This window comes from Malus sylvestris, chromosome 15 (genome assembly GCF_916048215.2).
Source record: "Malus sylvestris chromosome 15, drMalSylv7.2, whole genome shotgun sequence".
Taxonomy (NCBI): Eukaryota; Viridiplantae; Streptophyta; class Magnoliopsida; order Rosales; family Rosaceae; genus Malus; species Malus sylvestris.
The window spans coordinates 48,205,889-48,225,250 of NC_062274.1; the positions used below are offsets into that span (position 1 = coordinate 48,205,889).

Below are 19,362 nucleotides of genomic sequence, written 5' to 3' on the forward strand. Positions count from 1 at the left end.
TAGCACTTTTAACCAAAGGGCTTTGAATTCTTTATTCACAGCAGTTTCGCCTGAACAATTCAATTACATAAGTAAGTGTACAACGGCGAAAGAAGCTTGGGACATTCTTGAAGTTACTCATGAGGGTAACTCAACTGTTAAAGAATCCAAACTTCAACATCTCATCACAAAATTCGAAAATATCACAATGTCTGATGATGAAAGTTTCTCTGACTTTTATGCTAAGCTTAGCGTAATTGTTAATGGCTGTCACAATCTTGGTGACATTATTCCTGAGCATAGGATTGTGAAAAAGATCTTAAGATCACTTCCTATGAGGTTTCATGCTAAGAGGACAGCGATTGAGGAATCGAAAGATCTAAACACCTACAAGCTTGAGCAATTGATTGGGTCTCTGCAAACGTACGAGTTAGAGCTTCCTGATTCCAAGAAGATGAAAAGTATTGCTCTCAAAGCTGTCAAAGAAGAAGAAAGTGATGGCTCAATTGAAGACTTGTCTGAAGATGAATTGGTTGAATTAACCATGCAAATTAGAAGGTTTCTTAAGTCTCAAAATTCCAAGGGTCGTGAACAACGAACCAACTCAGGTTCGAACTCAAAAAACTTTCGTTCTCTAGATGTCTCACATGACAAAGCCTCTAGATCATCTAGAACTAGTGAACATAGGAGTTATAACAATAGGGTTCAGTGCCATGAGTGTCAAGGCTATGGACACATTGCTTCTGAGTGTGCAAACACTATCAAGAGAAAAGAGAAAAAGAATAGGGCAATGAAGGTCACTTGGAGCGATAGTGATTCAGGGGATGCATCTACGTCGGAATCTGAGAAGGATACGATTGCGTTTATAGGAACTGTTGATGGATATGACACAGAAGGTTCATTTGTTGAAGAACCTGACCTGGAAGAAGTCTTGAGAAAATATTCTGATCTCTATGACATCAGTGTGCAAGTAAAAAAGGATAACTCTAACTTGAAGAAGAAACTTGTATTTGTTGAAAGTGAAAAGAAAGAAGCTGAAGTTGAGCATCAATCTCAGTTGGACAATGGAGAGAAACTGCGAGAGTCGTTGTTAGAGAAGATTCACATTCTACAAACCACAATTAACACTCTCTCGTCTGATAAGAAAGCTCTTGAGGACGAAGTGGTTGAGATGAGAAGAAAAGTTCAGGAGTTGAGCATAGGTTCGGGGAAAATTGACAAGATGCTTAGCTATGGAAAAAGTTTTGGAGACAAAGGAGGTCTAGGATTCGAGTCTACAAAGACTACAAGTTCCTCTTCTGTCACCAGATTTGTCAAAGCCTCTGATATTCCTAGTTTGAAAGTAGATGACGGTAAATGTTTAGGTCTTACTCCCAAAACATCTACAATCTTTGCACATGTGTCAAATCCTGTCAAGACTTCAATTAATCTTAACAAACCCAAACAATCTAGGAAGTTCATTCCTATATGTCATCTTTGTGGGATTCCTGGTCACATCCGGCCTAAGTGCAATAAGCTTAGAAAGAAAAATTCTTCTCAAGAAAAAGTTTCAAGGAACTTTGAAAAAGAAAATCTTAAGGAACAATTTGTGACTTATTTGAAAGAGATTAATCGGATTGCAAGAATTATATCTGTTCCAAGTACAGTAGTTCCAAAAGTGAGACAAGTTTGGAGAAGAAAAGAGAATCAAAGTGGTGTACTTGACAATTTATCTCCACCTTCAAGTTGTTTATATTGACTAAGCTCTTTCTTTGCAAATGTTTTCATTAATGTTTGCTTGCATGTTCATATAGCATAAATACTGCATTTTTGTCTTTCTTTTTGTTAAAAAATAAAAAATAAAAATAAATAATAAATAAAAAAAAAATGTATGAGGAAAAATGGAAAAGTATGATTTCATATGAGTTCTAGCTTTGTTCACTTGATAACATGACCCTAGCATGATAAGTTTGACTCTGTTGTGGACAATAGCCTCTTGTTGATAATATATCAATGATAATGAGTTGAACATGTTTAACTTGAGTAAAACCCGCACCCATGTGAGCTTTTGTGCCTAAATATAGTGTGTGCATTTTTCATACACTCTTAATTTTTTTCATGTGTGTGATCTTATGTGTTTTTCTTCTCTAGAACTTGCTTTGAGACCTCTCAAAACTTTGTATCATATATTATTCTATTTTGGAGACGATAGTAGGCATTAGGACTTACCATCATTGCCATATATGCCAGTGCCTTATATGTTTTCCCCTAGTTAACCCTTTTGAGCCTATATGTAAGCCTTTTGTTCTTAAACCTACATTTTCCTTACCTAGCCTCTTACATTAAAAATTCCCTACCCTACTAAGAAGCTAGTAGAGTACGTTTTTCAAAGGAGAGAGTTCAATGTTATTTAAAAGTTGATGATGCAAAATTTTGTGAAGAAAGCCAACAACACATGAAAAGCAAAAGAAGAAAAGAGGAAAAGAAGTCACTATGAATCATAAGTGAGCTGCCAGCATTATAAGAAATCAAGTGTGTTGGTCTAAATGAAGAGCAAGAATCATCTGAAATGAATTGTGCGGTTGTATGTCGTTCATGTCTTAAATCCAACCGCTCAATTGAGTGCTAAGTTACCTGGTTCGTTGTTGTATTTCTCTCTTGGTTTCATTTCCAACTACTCTATTAGTTTCTTAGACTTTGTGTTTCCTATATCCTTCATTTCTTTAACCGAGTACCTGAAGCCCCATTACAATCCTTCACAAAGACCTACTTGATCCAAAGAAGGTAATTTTTTATGTGTGGAGATGAGATCAATCTGCAAGCCTATGGTAGAACATTCATGTAATGATCTTTTGAGCGTATACACTTACCCCCAAACACTTTGAATGAAAATTCGAGCGTATATCTTGTGAGCTTAAGGGTTAAAGTTAAGTTGGTCCTGTAAGACTTAATTACATTTGTGTAGTATCAACTTTCGGCTATACTTGCAACTACACTCATACATGTTATATTTTAGGGACAATGTTAGCTTGTGAATGAGGATTCATAACTACATGTGTTTTTGCACTCTTTCATTCTTGTTGGAACAATTATATGCTTCTCATAAAAAAAAAAAAAAAAAAAAAAAAATATATATATATATATATATATATATATATATATATATATCATTTGCGTGCTGCATTTCATTATATTTTTTAAAGCATTTGTTTAGGGGGAGCTTAACAATATGAAAGATGTTCGTTTCTTTCCATGTTTATTCTTTTGATCATTACTTTGATATTCTTTTCCTCCCAAATTCGTCCCCACTTTTATTTTATCACATTTTGTTTTGTTCCACTTATCTTCCGCTGACTGCACCTGATGGTTAACTCTAAGGCCATTGACCTTTCTAGACAAAAAGGGGGAGAAGTAGGAAGCCTATATTTAGGGGGAGAAGTAGAATTTTTTTTTGGTTGCTTGCTATTATAGATAAATGCTTTCATTTACAGCAGCATATATCTTTTGTACGTCACAGGTTTTCTTGTTTGAGTGTGTGCAGGTTACAGACTTCAATGTTATGCATGGTCGTTAAGTTTATTAGTTGTCTGTAATACTGTGATAGAGGATTTTGTCTAGGAAATGCCAAAGGGGGAGATTGTTAGGGTAAAATTGGCAATCCCTGACAAAATGCCTGAGTCTGTAATAGCTTAGACTTGTTACATATTTACAATTGTAATAGTTTTAGTCTAGGGAGGTTTCTCACACTTTCAATGCGAAGATGTTACTAAAACACGATACTCATCCAGGTACGTTTGCATGCATGCATCCAACTACATTCATCTATATCCATATATTATTGTATTTGGGATAGGACTCTTACTCTTGTGTGGTTTATTTTTTTAGAATGACTTATCCCATCTATATTAATTATTAAATCATGGGTTTTATCTGATTGCATGGTGGTAGAGTTATTGAACTACATGGATTGCTTTGTAGTACTTATCAGATAAAGGATAAAGGGTCAATGCTTTTGCATATATATATATGGGAAGTTAGGAACGTAAAAAGGTGAGCCAAATAAGCATGAAAAACTGATTTTATTGAATAGAATTGTTAGAAACATCAGTTTGGGTTTTGTGTGCATTGAAAACCAATTTAAATACGGTTGTTGCTTGTGGTTCGAAGGGCATGAGTTTTTAATAGAAAATGTTATTTTTCATGCTGGTTTTCTTGAGGTTTTAAGTTTAATATAAATTATGGAAATGTGCCTTGTGATTTTCGTAATTGATTGTTTTTCAAAAAAAAAACACTTCATCATATAAACATTCTGCATGATCGAGTTAGCATCCTGCAAAGTTCGAGGGAAAGGTGATTGACGGCTGCGTTAGTGTCGTGCCACTTCAACTCGAAGACTGAAGAAAGATCGAGTAGCAAAGCGCAGAGACAAAGCTGCCAACTGGTATGAGTGTCTAGTTGATGAGTTTTGTAAGTCTTTATGTATTCTTTCTTTCTTAGTGCTTCCTGGCTTGGTAGCCCGAGGATTTTCCCAGTGGTGGGTTTTGCCTCGTAAAATCCTACATCATGTGTGCACTTTTTATTTATCGTTTTAATTCCATATGAGTATGACAGTTTGATATGTGATATGAATGTGGATTTAATTTGAGAACTGAAAATTAAATTGAAAATTGAATTGGATTTTTAAATTGGAACCTATTCACCCCCTCTAGGTTAAACTAGTACCATCCTAGAACTTTCACATATGAGCAGGGCGAACAAGCTTCTCTTTATCAAAAGCTACAAATGAATCATTCGGACTCAAACATGCCAAGCAAATAAGCAATTCAATATTACCTTTAGTGAAATGATCATCTAATTCTGTAAGTTGGAAATCAATGACCTCAGAAAAGAGCTCCACTTTGTAATGATGATGATTGGTCTTTCTTGGAGCCTTACGCAATGATTTCCCTTGAATGACATATAAATCATCCATATTAGGCTCCTCAATTTCATGTTCAACACAAAAAGATGATACTTTATCAACCAAAAGATCAAAATTTTCATCATTCCTCATGCAACGTAGTTGTTCTTTACATGTCTTGACTAAAGCCATTGCATTCACAATCTCTTGATCTTTTTTTTGTAATGCTTGTGACAAATCGTTTGTAACTCCTAATATGGATTTCATCAAAAAGAGGAGGAATACAAACTCAAAAGATTGTAAATCTTTTAATAACCTTTTTTCTTCACTAGCACTATCATTGTAGCAATCTTCAACAATCATGTCAAGCACATCCACCATAGATGAGAACATTGTAATCAAACTAATCAAAGCACCATAATGTGAATTCCACCGTGTAATCAAACTAATTAAGGCCATTGAACTCACCTCTCATATTACTCACACCATCATAACCTTGACCTCGTAGGTTGGAGTAGCTCAAATCATGTTGTTTCAAGAACTCATCAATGGACTCCTTTAGATTATTTGAAGTTGTTTTGGTAACATATTGGACTCCCACGAACCTTTCAATTACTTGACCTTTGTTGTCCACATAACGCAAAATCACCGCCATTTGCTCCTTTGTTGAAATATCATGTGATTCATCTACCATTATAGAAAAGAATTTACTCTCTTTCACTTCTTTCGTAATAGCCTTAATGGTTTTGAAGACACATAAATTTACAATATTTTTTTAAATTGAAGGAGCTGTTAGCTTGAGATTTCCCGGAGCATTTTCCAACACAACTTTCTTTATTTTCTCATCATGATCTGCAAGGAATTGCAAAAGCTCTAAATAATTCCCCTTATTATTCGAAGTGTCACTTTCATCGCGGCCATGAAAAGGAAGGCCTTGTCGCAACAAGAACTTAGTGCAATCTATTGATGCATTCAAGCAAAGAAGATATTTCATACACTCTTCTTCTGACTGTTTGATCACAACTGCTTCAATATGTGTCTTTTGGTTCATTAGATAACTAGCCGCTTCTCTAGCTTTATTGTGGAAACTACCAATAGGACCAACATGTTTGTCAAAACATTCTTTTGCATTCTTCCATTTCTTAAAGCCTACCTCAATGAAGGCATTACTTCCTAATTGTGAAAAGTTGATTTTAAAGAGATAGCAATGAAGACAAAATGCCTCATCTTTAGATATACTATACTCCAACCAATCATATTCTTCAAACTACGAAACAATAAATCATCGCTTTTTCTTTGCATGCAAAGTGTATGGGAACTCATACTTTAGGTCCCATTTGCAAATATGCTCTTCGGACCTCATCTTGAATATTAGAAGGATAGTCCTTTATTTGAATTCTTTTTCCCAGGTCTCTCTCAAGATTATTAAAATCAATGTCACACTCATTTTGTCTTAAGCTCGAACTACCGAACAAGTAGATGGTGCTATTGGCTTTGGCTTGAAAAATCTTTCCATATTTCTTATTTCTAAACTACACATTTAACCAAAAACACAAAACATATACCAATCAACCAATAAACAAAAATTCCATCTAAATTTCAATGATAAAATGAGTATACAAACATAAAACATATCAACAATCATATCAATAATAGACTAAAAATCTCCACCAATATCTAATATAATTTAATCGAGATTAGATTAGAATACCAAAAAACTTACTTGAATTTTGAACCAAATAAAAATAGTGGTGGCTTGGAGAACTAAAACAAGTGGAGGTATGATATTGGAGTAATGTAATTATAATATGGGATTGGGTGGGATTAGAAATTTAGGGTTTTGGAATTGGGTGAATATAAGATGGGGGGATTAGGGGGGAAAAACAGAGTAATGGGGAAAAGACTCTCTGGAAAGATGGCCCATGTGGGAGTATGGAATCATGGACAAACGGCACCATTTGTCTTATGCTTTAAAAAAAATAAACAAATTGGCCAAAACACTGCGTTTTGGACCAATTTTTTAAAAGGCCTGTTTTCTTTCTTCTCAGTTCTCCCCCGCTGTCTTCTTCTTCGTTGCAAGCTACAACCTACAGCACAGACATCGTGTTCAAGTACGAGGGGTCCTCCGGAAAATTTCTAGCAGCATTTTAGGATCGCAGATGGGTCCTGGGACCTCCCAGGTCCGTCTGTAGATCCGTCTTTGGTACCAATAACGTACGAAATGATTGGTACGTTATATTTAATATATCTGTTTGGTACGTTAAATTTAATATATGTGCATGTTATATTTCATAATTGTATGTTAATAGGATGTTTATGTGTTTTTAGAATTTAAAACAACAAATTATTTGAATAAGAAAAATTCATTTTGAACGAATTACGATAAGATAAGATAGGAAGTTTGTGGTGATTTTAGAATATTTGTGATATTATTTTCTGAGCTAGTTGGTTAATTAAATACAATAAAAATCATAATTTTTAATTAAAAATTAGTAGAAGAATGTTTGATCAAAAGTTTAAAAGTTATAGATGTTTGATTAAAAAAATTCAAATTTGAGGCATCTATATCAAAATGCCCCATTATTAAAAAATATAATATGTTGGAGGGAGAATCCAAAATTTTCCCAAATTAAGACTGTATGCCGCTACTTGTATAACGTATATATTTTTTGTATATAAAAGGGAGCAATTTCTCATTTGCATACGATAATTTTCTCTAGAATTATAGGTAAACCATATATTTGTATTATATTGATGTATCACACGATGCATTAAATAATTCATACAATCATTATTCAATTAGGCAAATTCATTAACTGATACGACATTTATATATAGTCACACCAATATAGTACAAAATGTAATCTACTTAATTTTACTTTTTTTCCTTAAAAAATTCAAATTTCTAACCAAATTTTGTTCATTAATTTGTCCTGTGTAGGCCAGGATTGCAAATTGGGCCATAAAAAAAAAAGAAGGATCTAAGAGCCCGTCTTGATAAATTTAGTCATGTTTGCAAGATAGAATAGTATCTAAGGCTAAGGCAAATTTGGAATTGTTGTGTTTAAAAAAAAAACTGTTTATATTATGTTTAAAGAATAAGTACCTGTAAAATAAAGAAGATGAACGTTTTATAAACTGTATTTTTAAAAGTGTTGTGAGTATGAAAAACAGTGTAAAAACATTTGGTAAAATTTTAATGTAAAAGTGGTGCAATTGTATATAATAACAAATATGGACATGGTGGTGGGGGATGGTGGCGTTGATAGCAGCAGCAAGAGTAGTGGTGGTGGTGGTGTTGGTGGAGGTATGGTGATAGTGTCAATAGTGGGGTGTGGTGGTTATGGAGCCAAAAATAATCACAAGGCGACACGTGAATTCTTGGGTAAAAAAGGACAAAAATACCCTTGAGGCATACTGAGATTCCTACGCGCGAGCAGAGGGCAATTATCCTTAAACCAAGTCAAAAGTGCCCAAAATAGGTATCAACTTAAAACCTATTTCATTCTAGGGCTGGGCACTGGCCGGGCCGAGCCCATTTTTGAAGGGATCGGACCAGACCCTAAATTAAAGGAGACAAGGCGGGCCGGGCCGGGCATTACAATTCTAAAAATAGGAATCGGATCTTACCCGGCCCGGTTGAAACGGGCCGGTTCGGTCCGGGTACACGGGTCCTTTTTTTTTTTTTTGCTGTTTAAAAATATTTGCTACACATATTGCACATATTGCACAAATTGCAGTTTGAAAAAATTGCATAGATTGCAGTTTGAAAAAACTGCACAAATTGCATAAACTACACAGACAGATTGCAGTTTTTAAACTGCACAAATTGCAGTTTACAGATTGCAGTTTTTAAACTGCACAGATTGCAGTTTTTAAACTACAATACAGAAAAAAACTGCAGCTTACACAGATTGCAGTTTGAAAAAATTGCACGGATTGCAGTTTACACAGATTCCAGTTTGAAAAAACTGCACAGATTGCAGTTTGCACAGTTTGCTCAGATTGCAAAGATTCCAGTTTACACAGATTCCAGTTTGCACAAAACAGATTGCACAGATTGCACAGATTGAAAAAAAAAAGCAGACTGCAGTATTGCACAGATTGCAATTGCATAAATTCAATACATCCAAAATAACATTGCATCGTCCAAACATCTAAAGATTAAATCAACATAAAAAACATTTGAAACCGAGAGTCCAAGACCACATCCGCAAAAAATTTCAAATTAACATCCAACGCCCAAGTTCCAGTAACAATCCTCATTGAATCTGTAAGCAAAAATAGAATATAAACATGACATTTTTAAAGTCCAATATCATATTATCCTCATTGAAATTGAATCATTGAAATTTAAAGTTTATTCATTTGAGTTTAAAATATTACCACAATTCCTTTTCCTTTATTCGTTCAAGTTGCTTCAATTTCAGGAACACTTGGTGTGGTTGAACTTGTAGATATAGTATTTGCTCTTTTTCTTTTATATTCTACAATAAATAACAAACGTTAATTGTAAACCAATTAATATAAAGTTATAAACCAAATTATAAAAAACAAAATAATTACCTTCTTCACACTCTTGATAAAATTCAAGCTCCGCGGGACTTGCTTCATACTCAATGTTGCCAATTGGTTCACTTCTTATCCAATTTTGGAGGCACATCAATGACTCCACTGTTTGAGGAAGGATACATGATCTACAAGGGTCAATTACTCTCTTTCCTCCACTAAATGCACTCTCACTGGCAACTGTTGACACTTGAATTGGCCAAACAACTTTCGCTATCAAAGCAAGTGTGGGATATGTGCTCCTCCCTTTCAATTTCCACCATTTCAAAACGTCAAATTGTGAACCATGTTGTACTTTCTCTACAGTGTCAAGGAGATACCTATCCACCTCATGTGCAAGTGTAATATCCTCGGTGTCTTCTAGTTCCTTCTCCCAATCATCCATGATTTGACTAAATATCATTGGATTTTCTGTTGGCACACTAGAAGATGATTGTTTTACCCTTGAAGAAGAAGTGTCAATAACTAAATCTTCTCTACCCTTTTGTTGTGTTCGTAAATCAAAAGCTTGGTAAGCATATTCATCACACATCGCCTTCAACAGTGTCTTCACTTGATTACTTTTCTGTTCAATATCTTCTTCAGGAAGTTGTAATTGCTTTTTACATAAGTGCATGTAGTGCCTCAATTTGAACCTTGGGTCTAAGATAAGGGCAACTACAAATATTTGATTAAGGGACTCAATTGAACCAAAATACTTTCGATATTTGGCTCTCATGTTGAATGCCATATCACGTAGCACCAACTCTACAGGTCTTCCAGTTTGCATATATTCAGGCAAAAAAAGTTTTTCAATCTCGTTTTCCACAGCAATGACATCATGAACAACTGTATTAGATGTGGGATACTTACTTGCACTAACTTTCAAAGTTATAAGATAGAAGACCTTAAAAAATTCCACAAACACTTCTGCACTATCCCAATCTTCCTCCTTAGGTGGTCCAACCTTCCCTTTACTCGCCACTTCTTCTCCTTCATCATTAAACACCTTTTCACTGAAATATGTGGTGTATATATTGGCTTCATCATCTTCGATCATCCTTTCAAATGCTTTTTTAAACTTCAAGCAAGATTCTAGCATCATGTATGTGCTATTCCACCTAGTAGGCATATCCATAACAACTAGACCCCTACTATCCAACTTCTCATTCTCCACACATTTCTTGAAATAACTTAACCTTCGAGGAATTGATCTCACAAACCGCACGGCATTTCTAAGAGCATCCACTCTTGTATCTAAGCTTTTCAACCCATGTTTCACTACCAAGTTGATAATATGAGCTAAGCACCTCACATGCATAAACTTGCCATTCATAATCATTTTACTATTAGGTCATTTCTGCATTTTACGAACAACATACTCAATTGCCACCTTATTAGCCGATGCATTGTCAACTGAGATACACATTACCTTTTCAATCCCCCACTCAACCAAACATTGTTCAATCATCTTCCCTATTTCTTTGCCCTCATGACTTGAAATCAAACAAAAGTTTAGAATCCTTTTGTGCATATTCCAATCATCATCCATAAAATGAGCAGTTAGCACCATGTAGTTCAAATTTTGCACACTTGTCTATGTATCAGTAGTCAAGCTCACTCTATGATTATGTATCTCCTTTTTTAACTGATCTTTCATGCTATTATACATACTGAATAACTCCCTCACGATAGTTCTTCGAGATGGAACATGCAATCTAGGCTGGACTTTGCACATCATCCGCCTAAACCCTTCACTCTTCACAATACTAAAAGGTACCTTCTCGATCACAATAAACTCAATAATACCTTCCACACTTTCTTCTTGGCTCCACCCTTTAGCAACAAGCATGTTTTTGACATCCCCAGAAGGTCCAGAACTGCCTAGAACCTTTTGCAACTCATTAGTTGGTTTATATGACTTGCAATGTTTATTGATACATTTAATGTAAGTACTAGTTCCACCCCCACTAGTATCACATGCAAAAAGGGCGTTACAATGGTTACACTTAGCCTTCAATACTTATACCTCCACCTTCTCTTTCTTTCCATCCTTTTCTACTTCTTATGTTTCCGAGACGGTACACGTAGTGACATGATCCCAAACCCAAGATCTCTCAGAAGAAGATCTCTCTAGTGAAGCTATTATAGTTGGTTGTTTTGTCTTTGGAATAGGTGGTGCTTTTCTTTTTCTGGAGGATGAGGGGTTTGGGGGGGGCATTGATGGTTTTGACTGTGTGGGTTGTGCTTGTGTTGGTTGTGGAGGACATGGTGATGTAGCCGTAGATGATGCTACATTAGTACTACTAGGGGTACTTTGACTTTGAGATTGAGACATTATGTAAAAATCTGTAAAAATTAAATAATGGAACTATATTCATTAATCAAATAAAATAGCATAATCTCCATGTAAGCATAATCTCTACACATTATACATAATTTAAACCCAAAAAAGCATAATCTCCATGTAAATAAAATAGCAAATTATCAAGTTTCTAACTTCAACTACTACTAATCAAGGTACAAGAAATCTAATTATTTTACGTTCATCTGCAATGTATACTCATGTAAAATGCAATAATCCAAAACCTTGACTAATTCAAAAGATTAAAACTTCAAATTGAAGAACAAACCAACGCATTATCAAATATTTGCTCAAAAATGTACAAATAAAAAACATATTCCACAAATAATTACAAGCAAATGAGGTTTAAATCATATTAAAAACCACTTGTTTAGACTTAGCGTTATACATAATATGTAATATGACTTAGCGTTATACACATCAAAACAAGAAAGCAATTTTAGGACATTTCAAGTAGCTCCAATTGAAAATACTCCCTACAATACTGATTAAGAAACTAGAGAACAAAGAATGTACAAGCACATATCAAATATGCCACTTTTCTCAAAAAGAAAAAGTTACAGAACAATCACCTATGTAAGGAAAAGCCTCTCTGCACGCTGCTGAACAGTACCACCCGTCTTTAGTCCTAATGAAACTAGTGCCTGGAAGATAATTAAAGAGATAATATAAGAAAATTTTATTTTTTATTTTTGACAGAAGAATATATAGAGCTTGCTTAAGATGTGTTCTAAACTTAGGATTGAACTTAGATTATATTTTTTTGGGTGAAATAAATCCGTTCTAGCTCTTTAATTTCATACACATTGAACAACATTTATTGAGTACAAGATATTTTAATCCATTTTCGATTACATATGGAAGACTGCACAAGTAATTTTGGAAACTATTCGATTTTGAGTATCTAAAACGAAACAAGAAGACAAACCCTGATCCCTAACTAATTAACTTCCTCCCATTTTTGGCATTCACTTCTTTCTCTATGTCTCACTCTAGTACTAAACCGTTTTTATTGGTCAACAAGTTAATGTTGAGCTTTCAACAATCATTATTTACTATAACTTAATAACTTTTTACCTCAATCTGTGAGCATTTAGGGTCTAATTTTTTTTCCATATTTTTGCACTGCAGAGTGCAGAGGTTATGCTTAAAGCTTACACTTTTCCAATCCCTAACTGCAGAGGGAATGAACACTACAAATGTATAAGAACTCTGAAGCAAGAAGGTAGGAGTAATATTTAACCTTCGAGAAAACGTCAGCCAATCACCTTTACCAAGCTATGTAGTTAGTATGTTCCTCTTCAGTCCATGGAGTGCCTACAAGGAAAAAAAGGAAAAACAAAATTAGTTAAGAGAGGACATCTTGTACTATATATTTGGATTAGTTTTAATAAAACTTCCGCCAAAAAGAACATAAATTCTGAATTATGGGTAAACTCAATACACAATATGCATGTGTTTATCATGCCTGTAAAAAAAAAGGGTAGCACAATGAGGAAAACCTTCCGCGATAGGAGTGCTCATGTTTTAATTTCTATTGACAATGTAGGAATGGGATTTCTCAACTGATAATGGCACTATATCATCCAAATAGACTCACTTGGATATCCAAATAGTCTCACTCGGATTTCCTTACATCATTTACCAGTAAACTTTGCGCTAACTTGTCATACAAAACGACTACAACAACAACAACAACAACAACAAAGCCTTTTCCCACTAAGTGGGGTCGGCTATATGAATCCTAGAACGCCATTGCGCTCGGTTTTGTGTCATGTCCTCCGTTAGATCCAGGTACTCTAAGTCTTTTCTTAGGGTCTCTTCCAAAGTTTTCCTAGGTCTTCCTCTACCCCTTCGGCCCTGAACCTCTGTCCCGTGGTCACATCTTCGAACCGGAACGTCAGTAGGCCTTCTTTGCACATGTCCAAACCACCGTAACCGATTTTCCCTCCTCTTTCCTTCAATTTCGGCTACTCCTACTTTACCTCGGATATCCTCATTCCTAATCTTATCCTTTCTCGTGTGCCCACACATCCAACGAAGCATCCTCATCTCCACTACACCTACGTGTTGATGCTTCACCGCCCAACATTCTATGCCATACAGCATTGCCGGCCTTATTGCCATCCTATAAAATTTTCCCTTGAGCTTCAGTGGCCTACGACGGTCACACAACACGCCGGATGCACTCTTCCACTTCATCCATCCAGCTTGTATTCTATGGGTGAGATCTCCATCAAATTCTCCGTTCTTTTGCAAGATAGATCCTAGGTAGCGAAAACGGTCGCTCTTTGGTATTTCCTGATCTCTGATCCTCACCCCTAACTCATTTTGACCTCCGTTTGCACTGAACTTGCACTCCATATATTCTGTCTTTGATCGGCTTAGGCGAGGACCTTTAGATTCCAACACTTATCTCCAAAGGTTAAGCTTCACGTTTACCCCAAAGAATATCATCTTAAATATTAAGTTTGTGATCTTCGCTAGATTGCTCCGGTCATTAGTGTGGATAAGTATGTAAATGGATAGAGACAGGAAGCAAACACAAGATGTACGTGGTTCACCCAGATTGGTTACGTCCACGGAGTAAAGGAGTTCTCATTAATTGTGAAGGGTTTACACAGTATATAGGTTCAAGCTCTCCTTTAGTGAGTACAAGTGAATGATTTAGTACAAATGACATTAGGAAATATTGTGGAAGAATGATCTCGTAATCACGAAACTTTTAAGTACCGAAGTGTGGTATCGTCTTCACTTGCCTTATCTGTCTCATAGGTAGATGTGGCATCTTCTTTGGAAGTACTATTCCTCCCTCCAGGGGTGGTATCTTTAACTGGTGGAGATGCACAAGGTAATGTATCAATTTCACTTGACGCTTACTTGTAGTTTCAGGCTTGGTCAAGCGCGATACAAACCATGTAGTAGGAGTCCCCCAAGTCGCAGAGCTAGGAAATCTGCTGAAAGAGGTGACAGACAAGGTAAGATATCAGTCCCAGATCAGAAGTTTGATTTCGAGTTCCGGCTGATTGTTATCCTTCTCCTTATCTTGCAGGTAGCATGAAGGATAAAGAGAAGAAAATGAGAAAATGTGATATGAGATACTTTTGCTTTTGAAGAAGTAACTTTCCACATGCTTATTCTTGAACTGGGCTGGAGGGTTTTCTTGTTTCCGCCAGAGTATAAGGCCGGCTGAAGAATTTGAGGGTCAAAACAAGTCCGTCAAATCTAGAGTATGTTCGACCCTGCTGATATGGGATACTTTTGCTGTTGACAAAGTAGTGGATGTATCGGCACGTGTTCTGTTGCGCTTGTCTCCACATGCTTCCTTGTATCCTTCTCACTTGCCCTATTTGTTCCTCAGGCAGATGTGGTATCTTCTCGGAAAGCATAAGATGTTGAAGATGAGTACTCGAGAGCAATGGGGTTCCAGGCAGCCAGTTCCGGACTGGAAGCTTGATTCCAAGTGCTGACTGATTGCTCTCTTTCTCCTTGTCTTGCAGGTAAGAACAAGGCTAAAGGAAAAGACAGGGAAAAAGCATGATATGGGATACTCTTGCTTTTAACCCTGATGATATGATATATTCTTGCTCTAGTGTAGCTTGTTTGCAGAGGTATTCTCGGGGGGAAAGAAAGCTGAGTATTTCGAGAGGCTTCGTTGGGAGTGCCCTCTCAGATATGAGGAAGGGTTGAGCATTTTTGCAGGTCTGCCTGTCCGTTGAGGATGGAGGTCGACATATATAGGAGTCTCCCTAACAAGGAGTAATACTATTCTTTTACCCTGCTTGGTCATAGCACGGTAGTGGGAGCTGCCAGTTTCACGTGTTTTAACTCTGTCAGAGCATTTTGAAAAAGTGGTCTGTGGTATCTGGAAAGCTGATGTTACGTGTGAAGATTACAGACAAGCTTTATCCAAGGAGATATGGCTCTCGAAGTTGAGAAAGCGGTGTGAGGATTACAGACAAGCTTTATCTAAGGGGCTCTCGAAGTTGAGAAAGCGGTGCCTCTTCAGTTTTCGAACAAGCAATCTTGTCGGGGATCTGTTTCTCAAGATTCGGAGAACGGTGCCTCTTCGATTTTTGAGAAAGCAATCCCGCTAGGAGTCTGGCTCTCGAGATTCGGAGAGCGGTGTCTCGTCGCTTTTTGAGAAAGTAATCATGTTGGGAGTCTGGCTCTCGAGATTCGGATGACGGTGCCTCTTCGATCTTGAAGCAAGCAATCTTGTTGGGAGTGTTTTCTCGAATGTGAGTAAAGGTTAGGCCTGTTTGCTAGTCTACCTTGCCACGAAGCACAGAGGTTGACCCACAAGGACTTTCCAATTATCCAGCAATGGTCCTGTTCCTTTACCCTTGTAGGTAATAATATGGTAGCTAGACCTTCAAAATTTATGTGTCTAAACTTTGTTAGTGCTGTTTCTTTGCTATTCTTTTACCCTTCTTAGTCATAGTGATGTAATAGGAGCTGCAAGCTTCACGTGTCTAAACTTTGTCAAAGATTTTTGGCAAAGTTATCTGTGGTACCCGTGAGCTGATGTTGCGTGTGGAAAGTGAATGATTGAACAGTAACATTCACGTGCTTTTTACTTCACTAGAAATCTTCGACAGAATGCCCGTAATTTCCGCAAAGTTGAGTGTGCATGTGACAGGTGCTGACAAGGCTGAAAAAGCAGGTGCCTCTTCGATTTCTAAGATCGGCCCTCGTGGTCTCTGAGCAGCCCAGCTTTTGAGAAAGCAAGCGCCTCTTCGATTTCTGCGATCGACCTTCGTGGTCTTTGAGCAGCCCAGCTTTTGAGAAAGCAAATGCCTCTTCGATTCTTGAGATCGGCCCTCGTGGTCTCTGAGCAGCCCAGCTTTTGAGAAAGCAAACGTCTTTTCGATTTCTGAGTAGGCGCCTCTTCGATTTCTGAAGCTCCATCGAGTGCGGATTTTTATAGAGGTTGGTATTAAGTTCCAAAGCACACTTGAATCTCCACCAGTAGAAGTTCCCTTCTTGCATTTCCAAGATCTTGATTTGTCCGACCTCTTTTCTCTTCAACACCTTTGAAAATGTCTGGCCCCTCCGACCGTCGTTTTGACTTGAACCTTGTTGAAGAGGCAGCCACGCCTTCTCCAGACAACATATGGCGCCCATCCTTCTTATCCCCTAATGGTCCTCTTACCGTTGGGGATTCTGTGATGAAGAATGATATGACCGCTGCGGTAGTGGCCAGGAACCTTCTCACTCCCAAAGATAACAGACTACTTTCCAAACGGTCTGATGAGTTGGCTGTTAAGGATTCTCTGGCTCTCAGTGTTCAGTGTGCAGGTTCTGTGTCTAATATGGCCCAACGCCTATTTGCTCGAACCCACCAAGTTGAATCATTGGCGGCTGAAGTGATGAGTCTCAAACAGGAGATTAGAGGGCTCAAGCATGAGAATAAACAGTTGCACCGACTAGCTCATGACTATGCTACAAACATGAAGAGGAAGCTTGACCAGATGAAGGAATCTGATGGTCAGATTTTACATGATCATCAGAGGTTTGTGGGTTTGTTCCAAAGGCATTTATTGCCTTCGTCTTCTGGGGCAGGACCGCGTAATGAAGCTCCAAATGATCAACCTCCGATGCCTCCTCCTTCTAGGGTGCTGTCCAGTACTGAGGCTCCGAATGATCCCCCTCCGGTGCCTTCTCTTTCTGGGGCTCTGCCGACTGCTGAGACTTCTCCTAAGCAACCTTTGTGAAGGCTCCCTCTTGTTGAAGGCTCCCTCTTGTCATACAAAACGACTAATCTAGATATTTCTTAAAACACAAAAAAGCAGTAAACAATAATGAATTAAGCCTTACTGTGACAAAATTTAGTTTAATAACATATAATTACAGACATCCATTTCTCTACTGGCCACCTTAATAGATTCAAGCAGCCCGTTTTCTCTTACTAATTACAAAACATTAAAATTAAGAATTTAAAGAATTTAATGCGGCAGCAAGTGAACATACAATAAACAGATCATCTTCATACATAAAAGAATAGAAGAATGATTAATAAAAAACCGTATGATGAACACTGCCAAAACCAAACTAACTGCCAAAAACCGTATGATGAATCGACTATTCAACACCCAAAAAGTTATGCAGGTACCAGTACATTCATAAACCCTCTAACTTCAAATAATCCAACGTCTAACCAACCGTTCACTACCTCTCTAATACGCATATCTCTAATCCCAAATTCCAATTTAAAAACCCTAAAATCCCTCCACCCAAAATTCAAATTAATAACAAAACCCTAATTCAAAATTACCTAAATTTTAGAGGGATGATGGCTGGTACCAGTGTCCTCGACGACGGTGATGGGGTGATGGCGGTCACGACGGCGAGGGTTGCTGTTGAAGAGGAGAGAATCGACGGCAAGGGTGATGGCCTGGGTTCTCTGGGATGTTGTTGATGAGGATGATGGGTGGTGCCGTTGTAAACTTGTATTCGCCGAGGAGAATCGACGGTTGGTGAGGGGATTGGAGTCGAGGGAAGGGAGAATTGTCGAGGGATTGAGGTCTGAGAGTTTGAGAGTGAGAGTGAGAGTCGGGGAATCGGGATGAGAGAGATAAAGTGATAGAGAAGAGACAGAGAGATAGACTACAGAACTTAAGGTAAAACTAAAACAACGGTTCAAATTAGATATGGTAGATTATTCATCAATCTGGTCCATTCATTTTAATTACAAACGGGCCGGTCCAGGTACCCGCAGTTCCTATACTCCAGGAACTGGCCCGAACCGAAAATCACAAAGGCCTGCCATGGCCCGCCCCGTTTCTCTTTTTTAAAAGTAGGAACCGGCCCGTACCCTCCCCGAAACATCATTACCCGCCCCGACCCGCGGTTCCTGTACCCGTTTGCCCAGCCCTATTTCATTCCATATATTTCTTACCTCTTTTTCCCTCTTTTAGCTAATCAATTAGCTATTTATTTTATTCTTTCCATAACTTCTAAAACCTTCCTTCTAAAAATCATGATAAATGGCCAATTAAGGGGTTGATTGCCTATTTAATCCCTTAAATTGTCAATTAAGTGATCCCTTTGACCCATAAACCACCACATGGCCGGCCATCCTCCATGTTTTCTACCTTTTCTACCATATTTTCCCTTTTTAATTACCCTAATTAAACCTAAATTCAACCCAAAAACCCTAGCTAGGCCGGCCACCTCCTATTCCTATGTATAGGCTCCCATTTCCACCAAAAAGCAATTCCAAGACACTTGCAAAATTCTCAATACTCTCCAAACACTTTTCTCTCTAAACTCTAACTTTCGCATCGGAGGTTCTTCGGCCAAAGCCCCCCCCATTCATCGTGGGCGCGTGAGGCTCTTGGCCTTGACCCTAAGGTGTTAATTGTTTTGTAGGTGCAATTTTGTCCAAGATCAAGGAGGAAGAAATTTGCATCCACAGTGGTTGGGGTGCAGAGGTAATGATGTTGGTAAAGGTGGTGATGGTGGTGGCTATGGTTGTGGTGATGATGATTGTGGTTGTGGTTATGATGGTGGTGGTGGTGGTGGTGGCTGCTGTGGATGCAAATTTCTTCTTCCTTGATCTTGGACAATTTTGCACCTACAAAACAAT

At 37.5% G+C, this 19,362-nt stretch overlaps 1 protein-coding gene across 1 annotated transcript; it reads right to left on the reverse strand.

Moving 5' to 3' along the window:
- Positions 1–4,693: 4,693 nt before the first annotated feature.
- On the reverse strand, positions 4,694–5,513 carry LOC126603046 (uncharacterized). The gene is made up of 2 exons (XM_050269809.1): positions 5,327–5,513; positions 4,694–5,208 (listed from the first exon to the last, which is right to left on the reverse strand). The coding sequence occupies exons 1-2, from the start codon at positions 5,511–5,513 to the stop codon at positions 4,694–4,696; spliced, it is 702 nt and encodes a 233-aa protein (XP_050125766.1).
- Between the last annotated feature and the right edge of the window lie 13,849 nt (positions 5,514–19,362).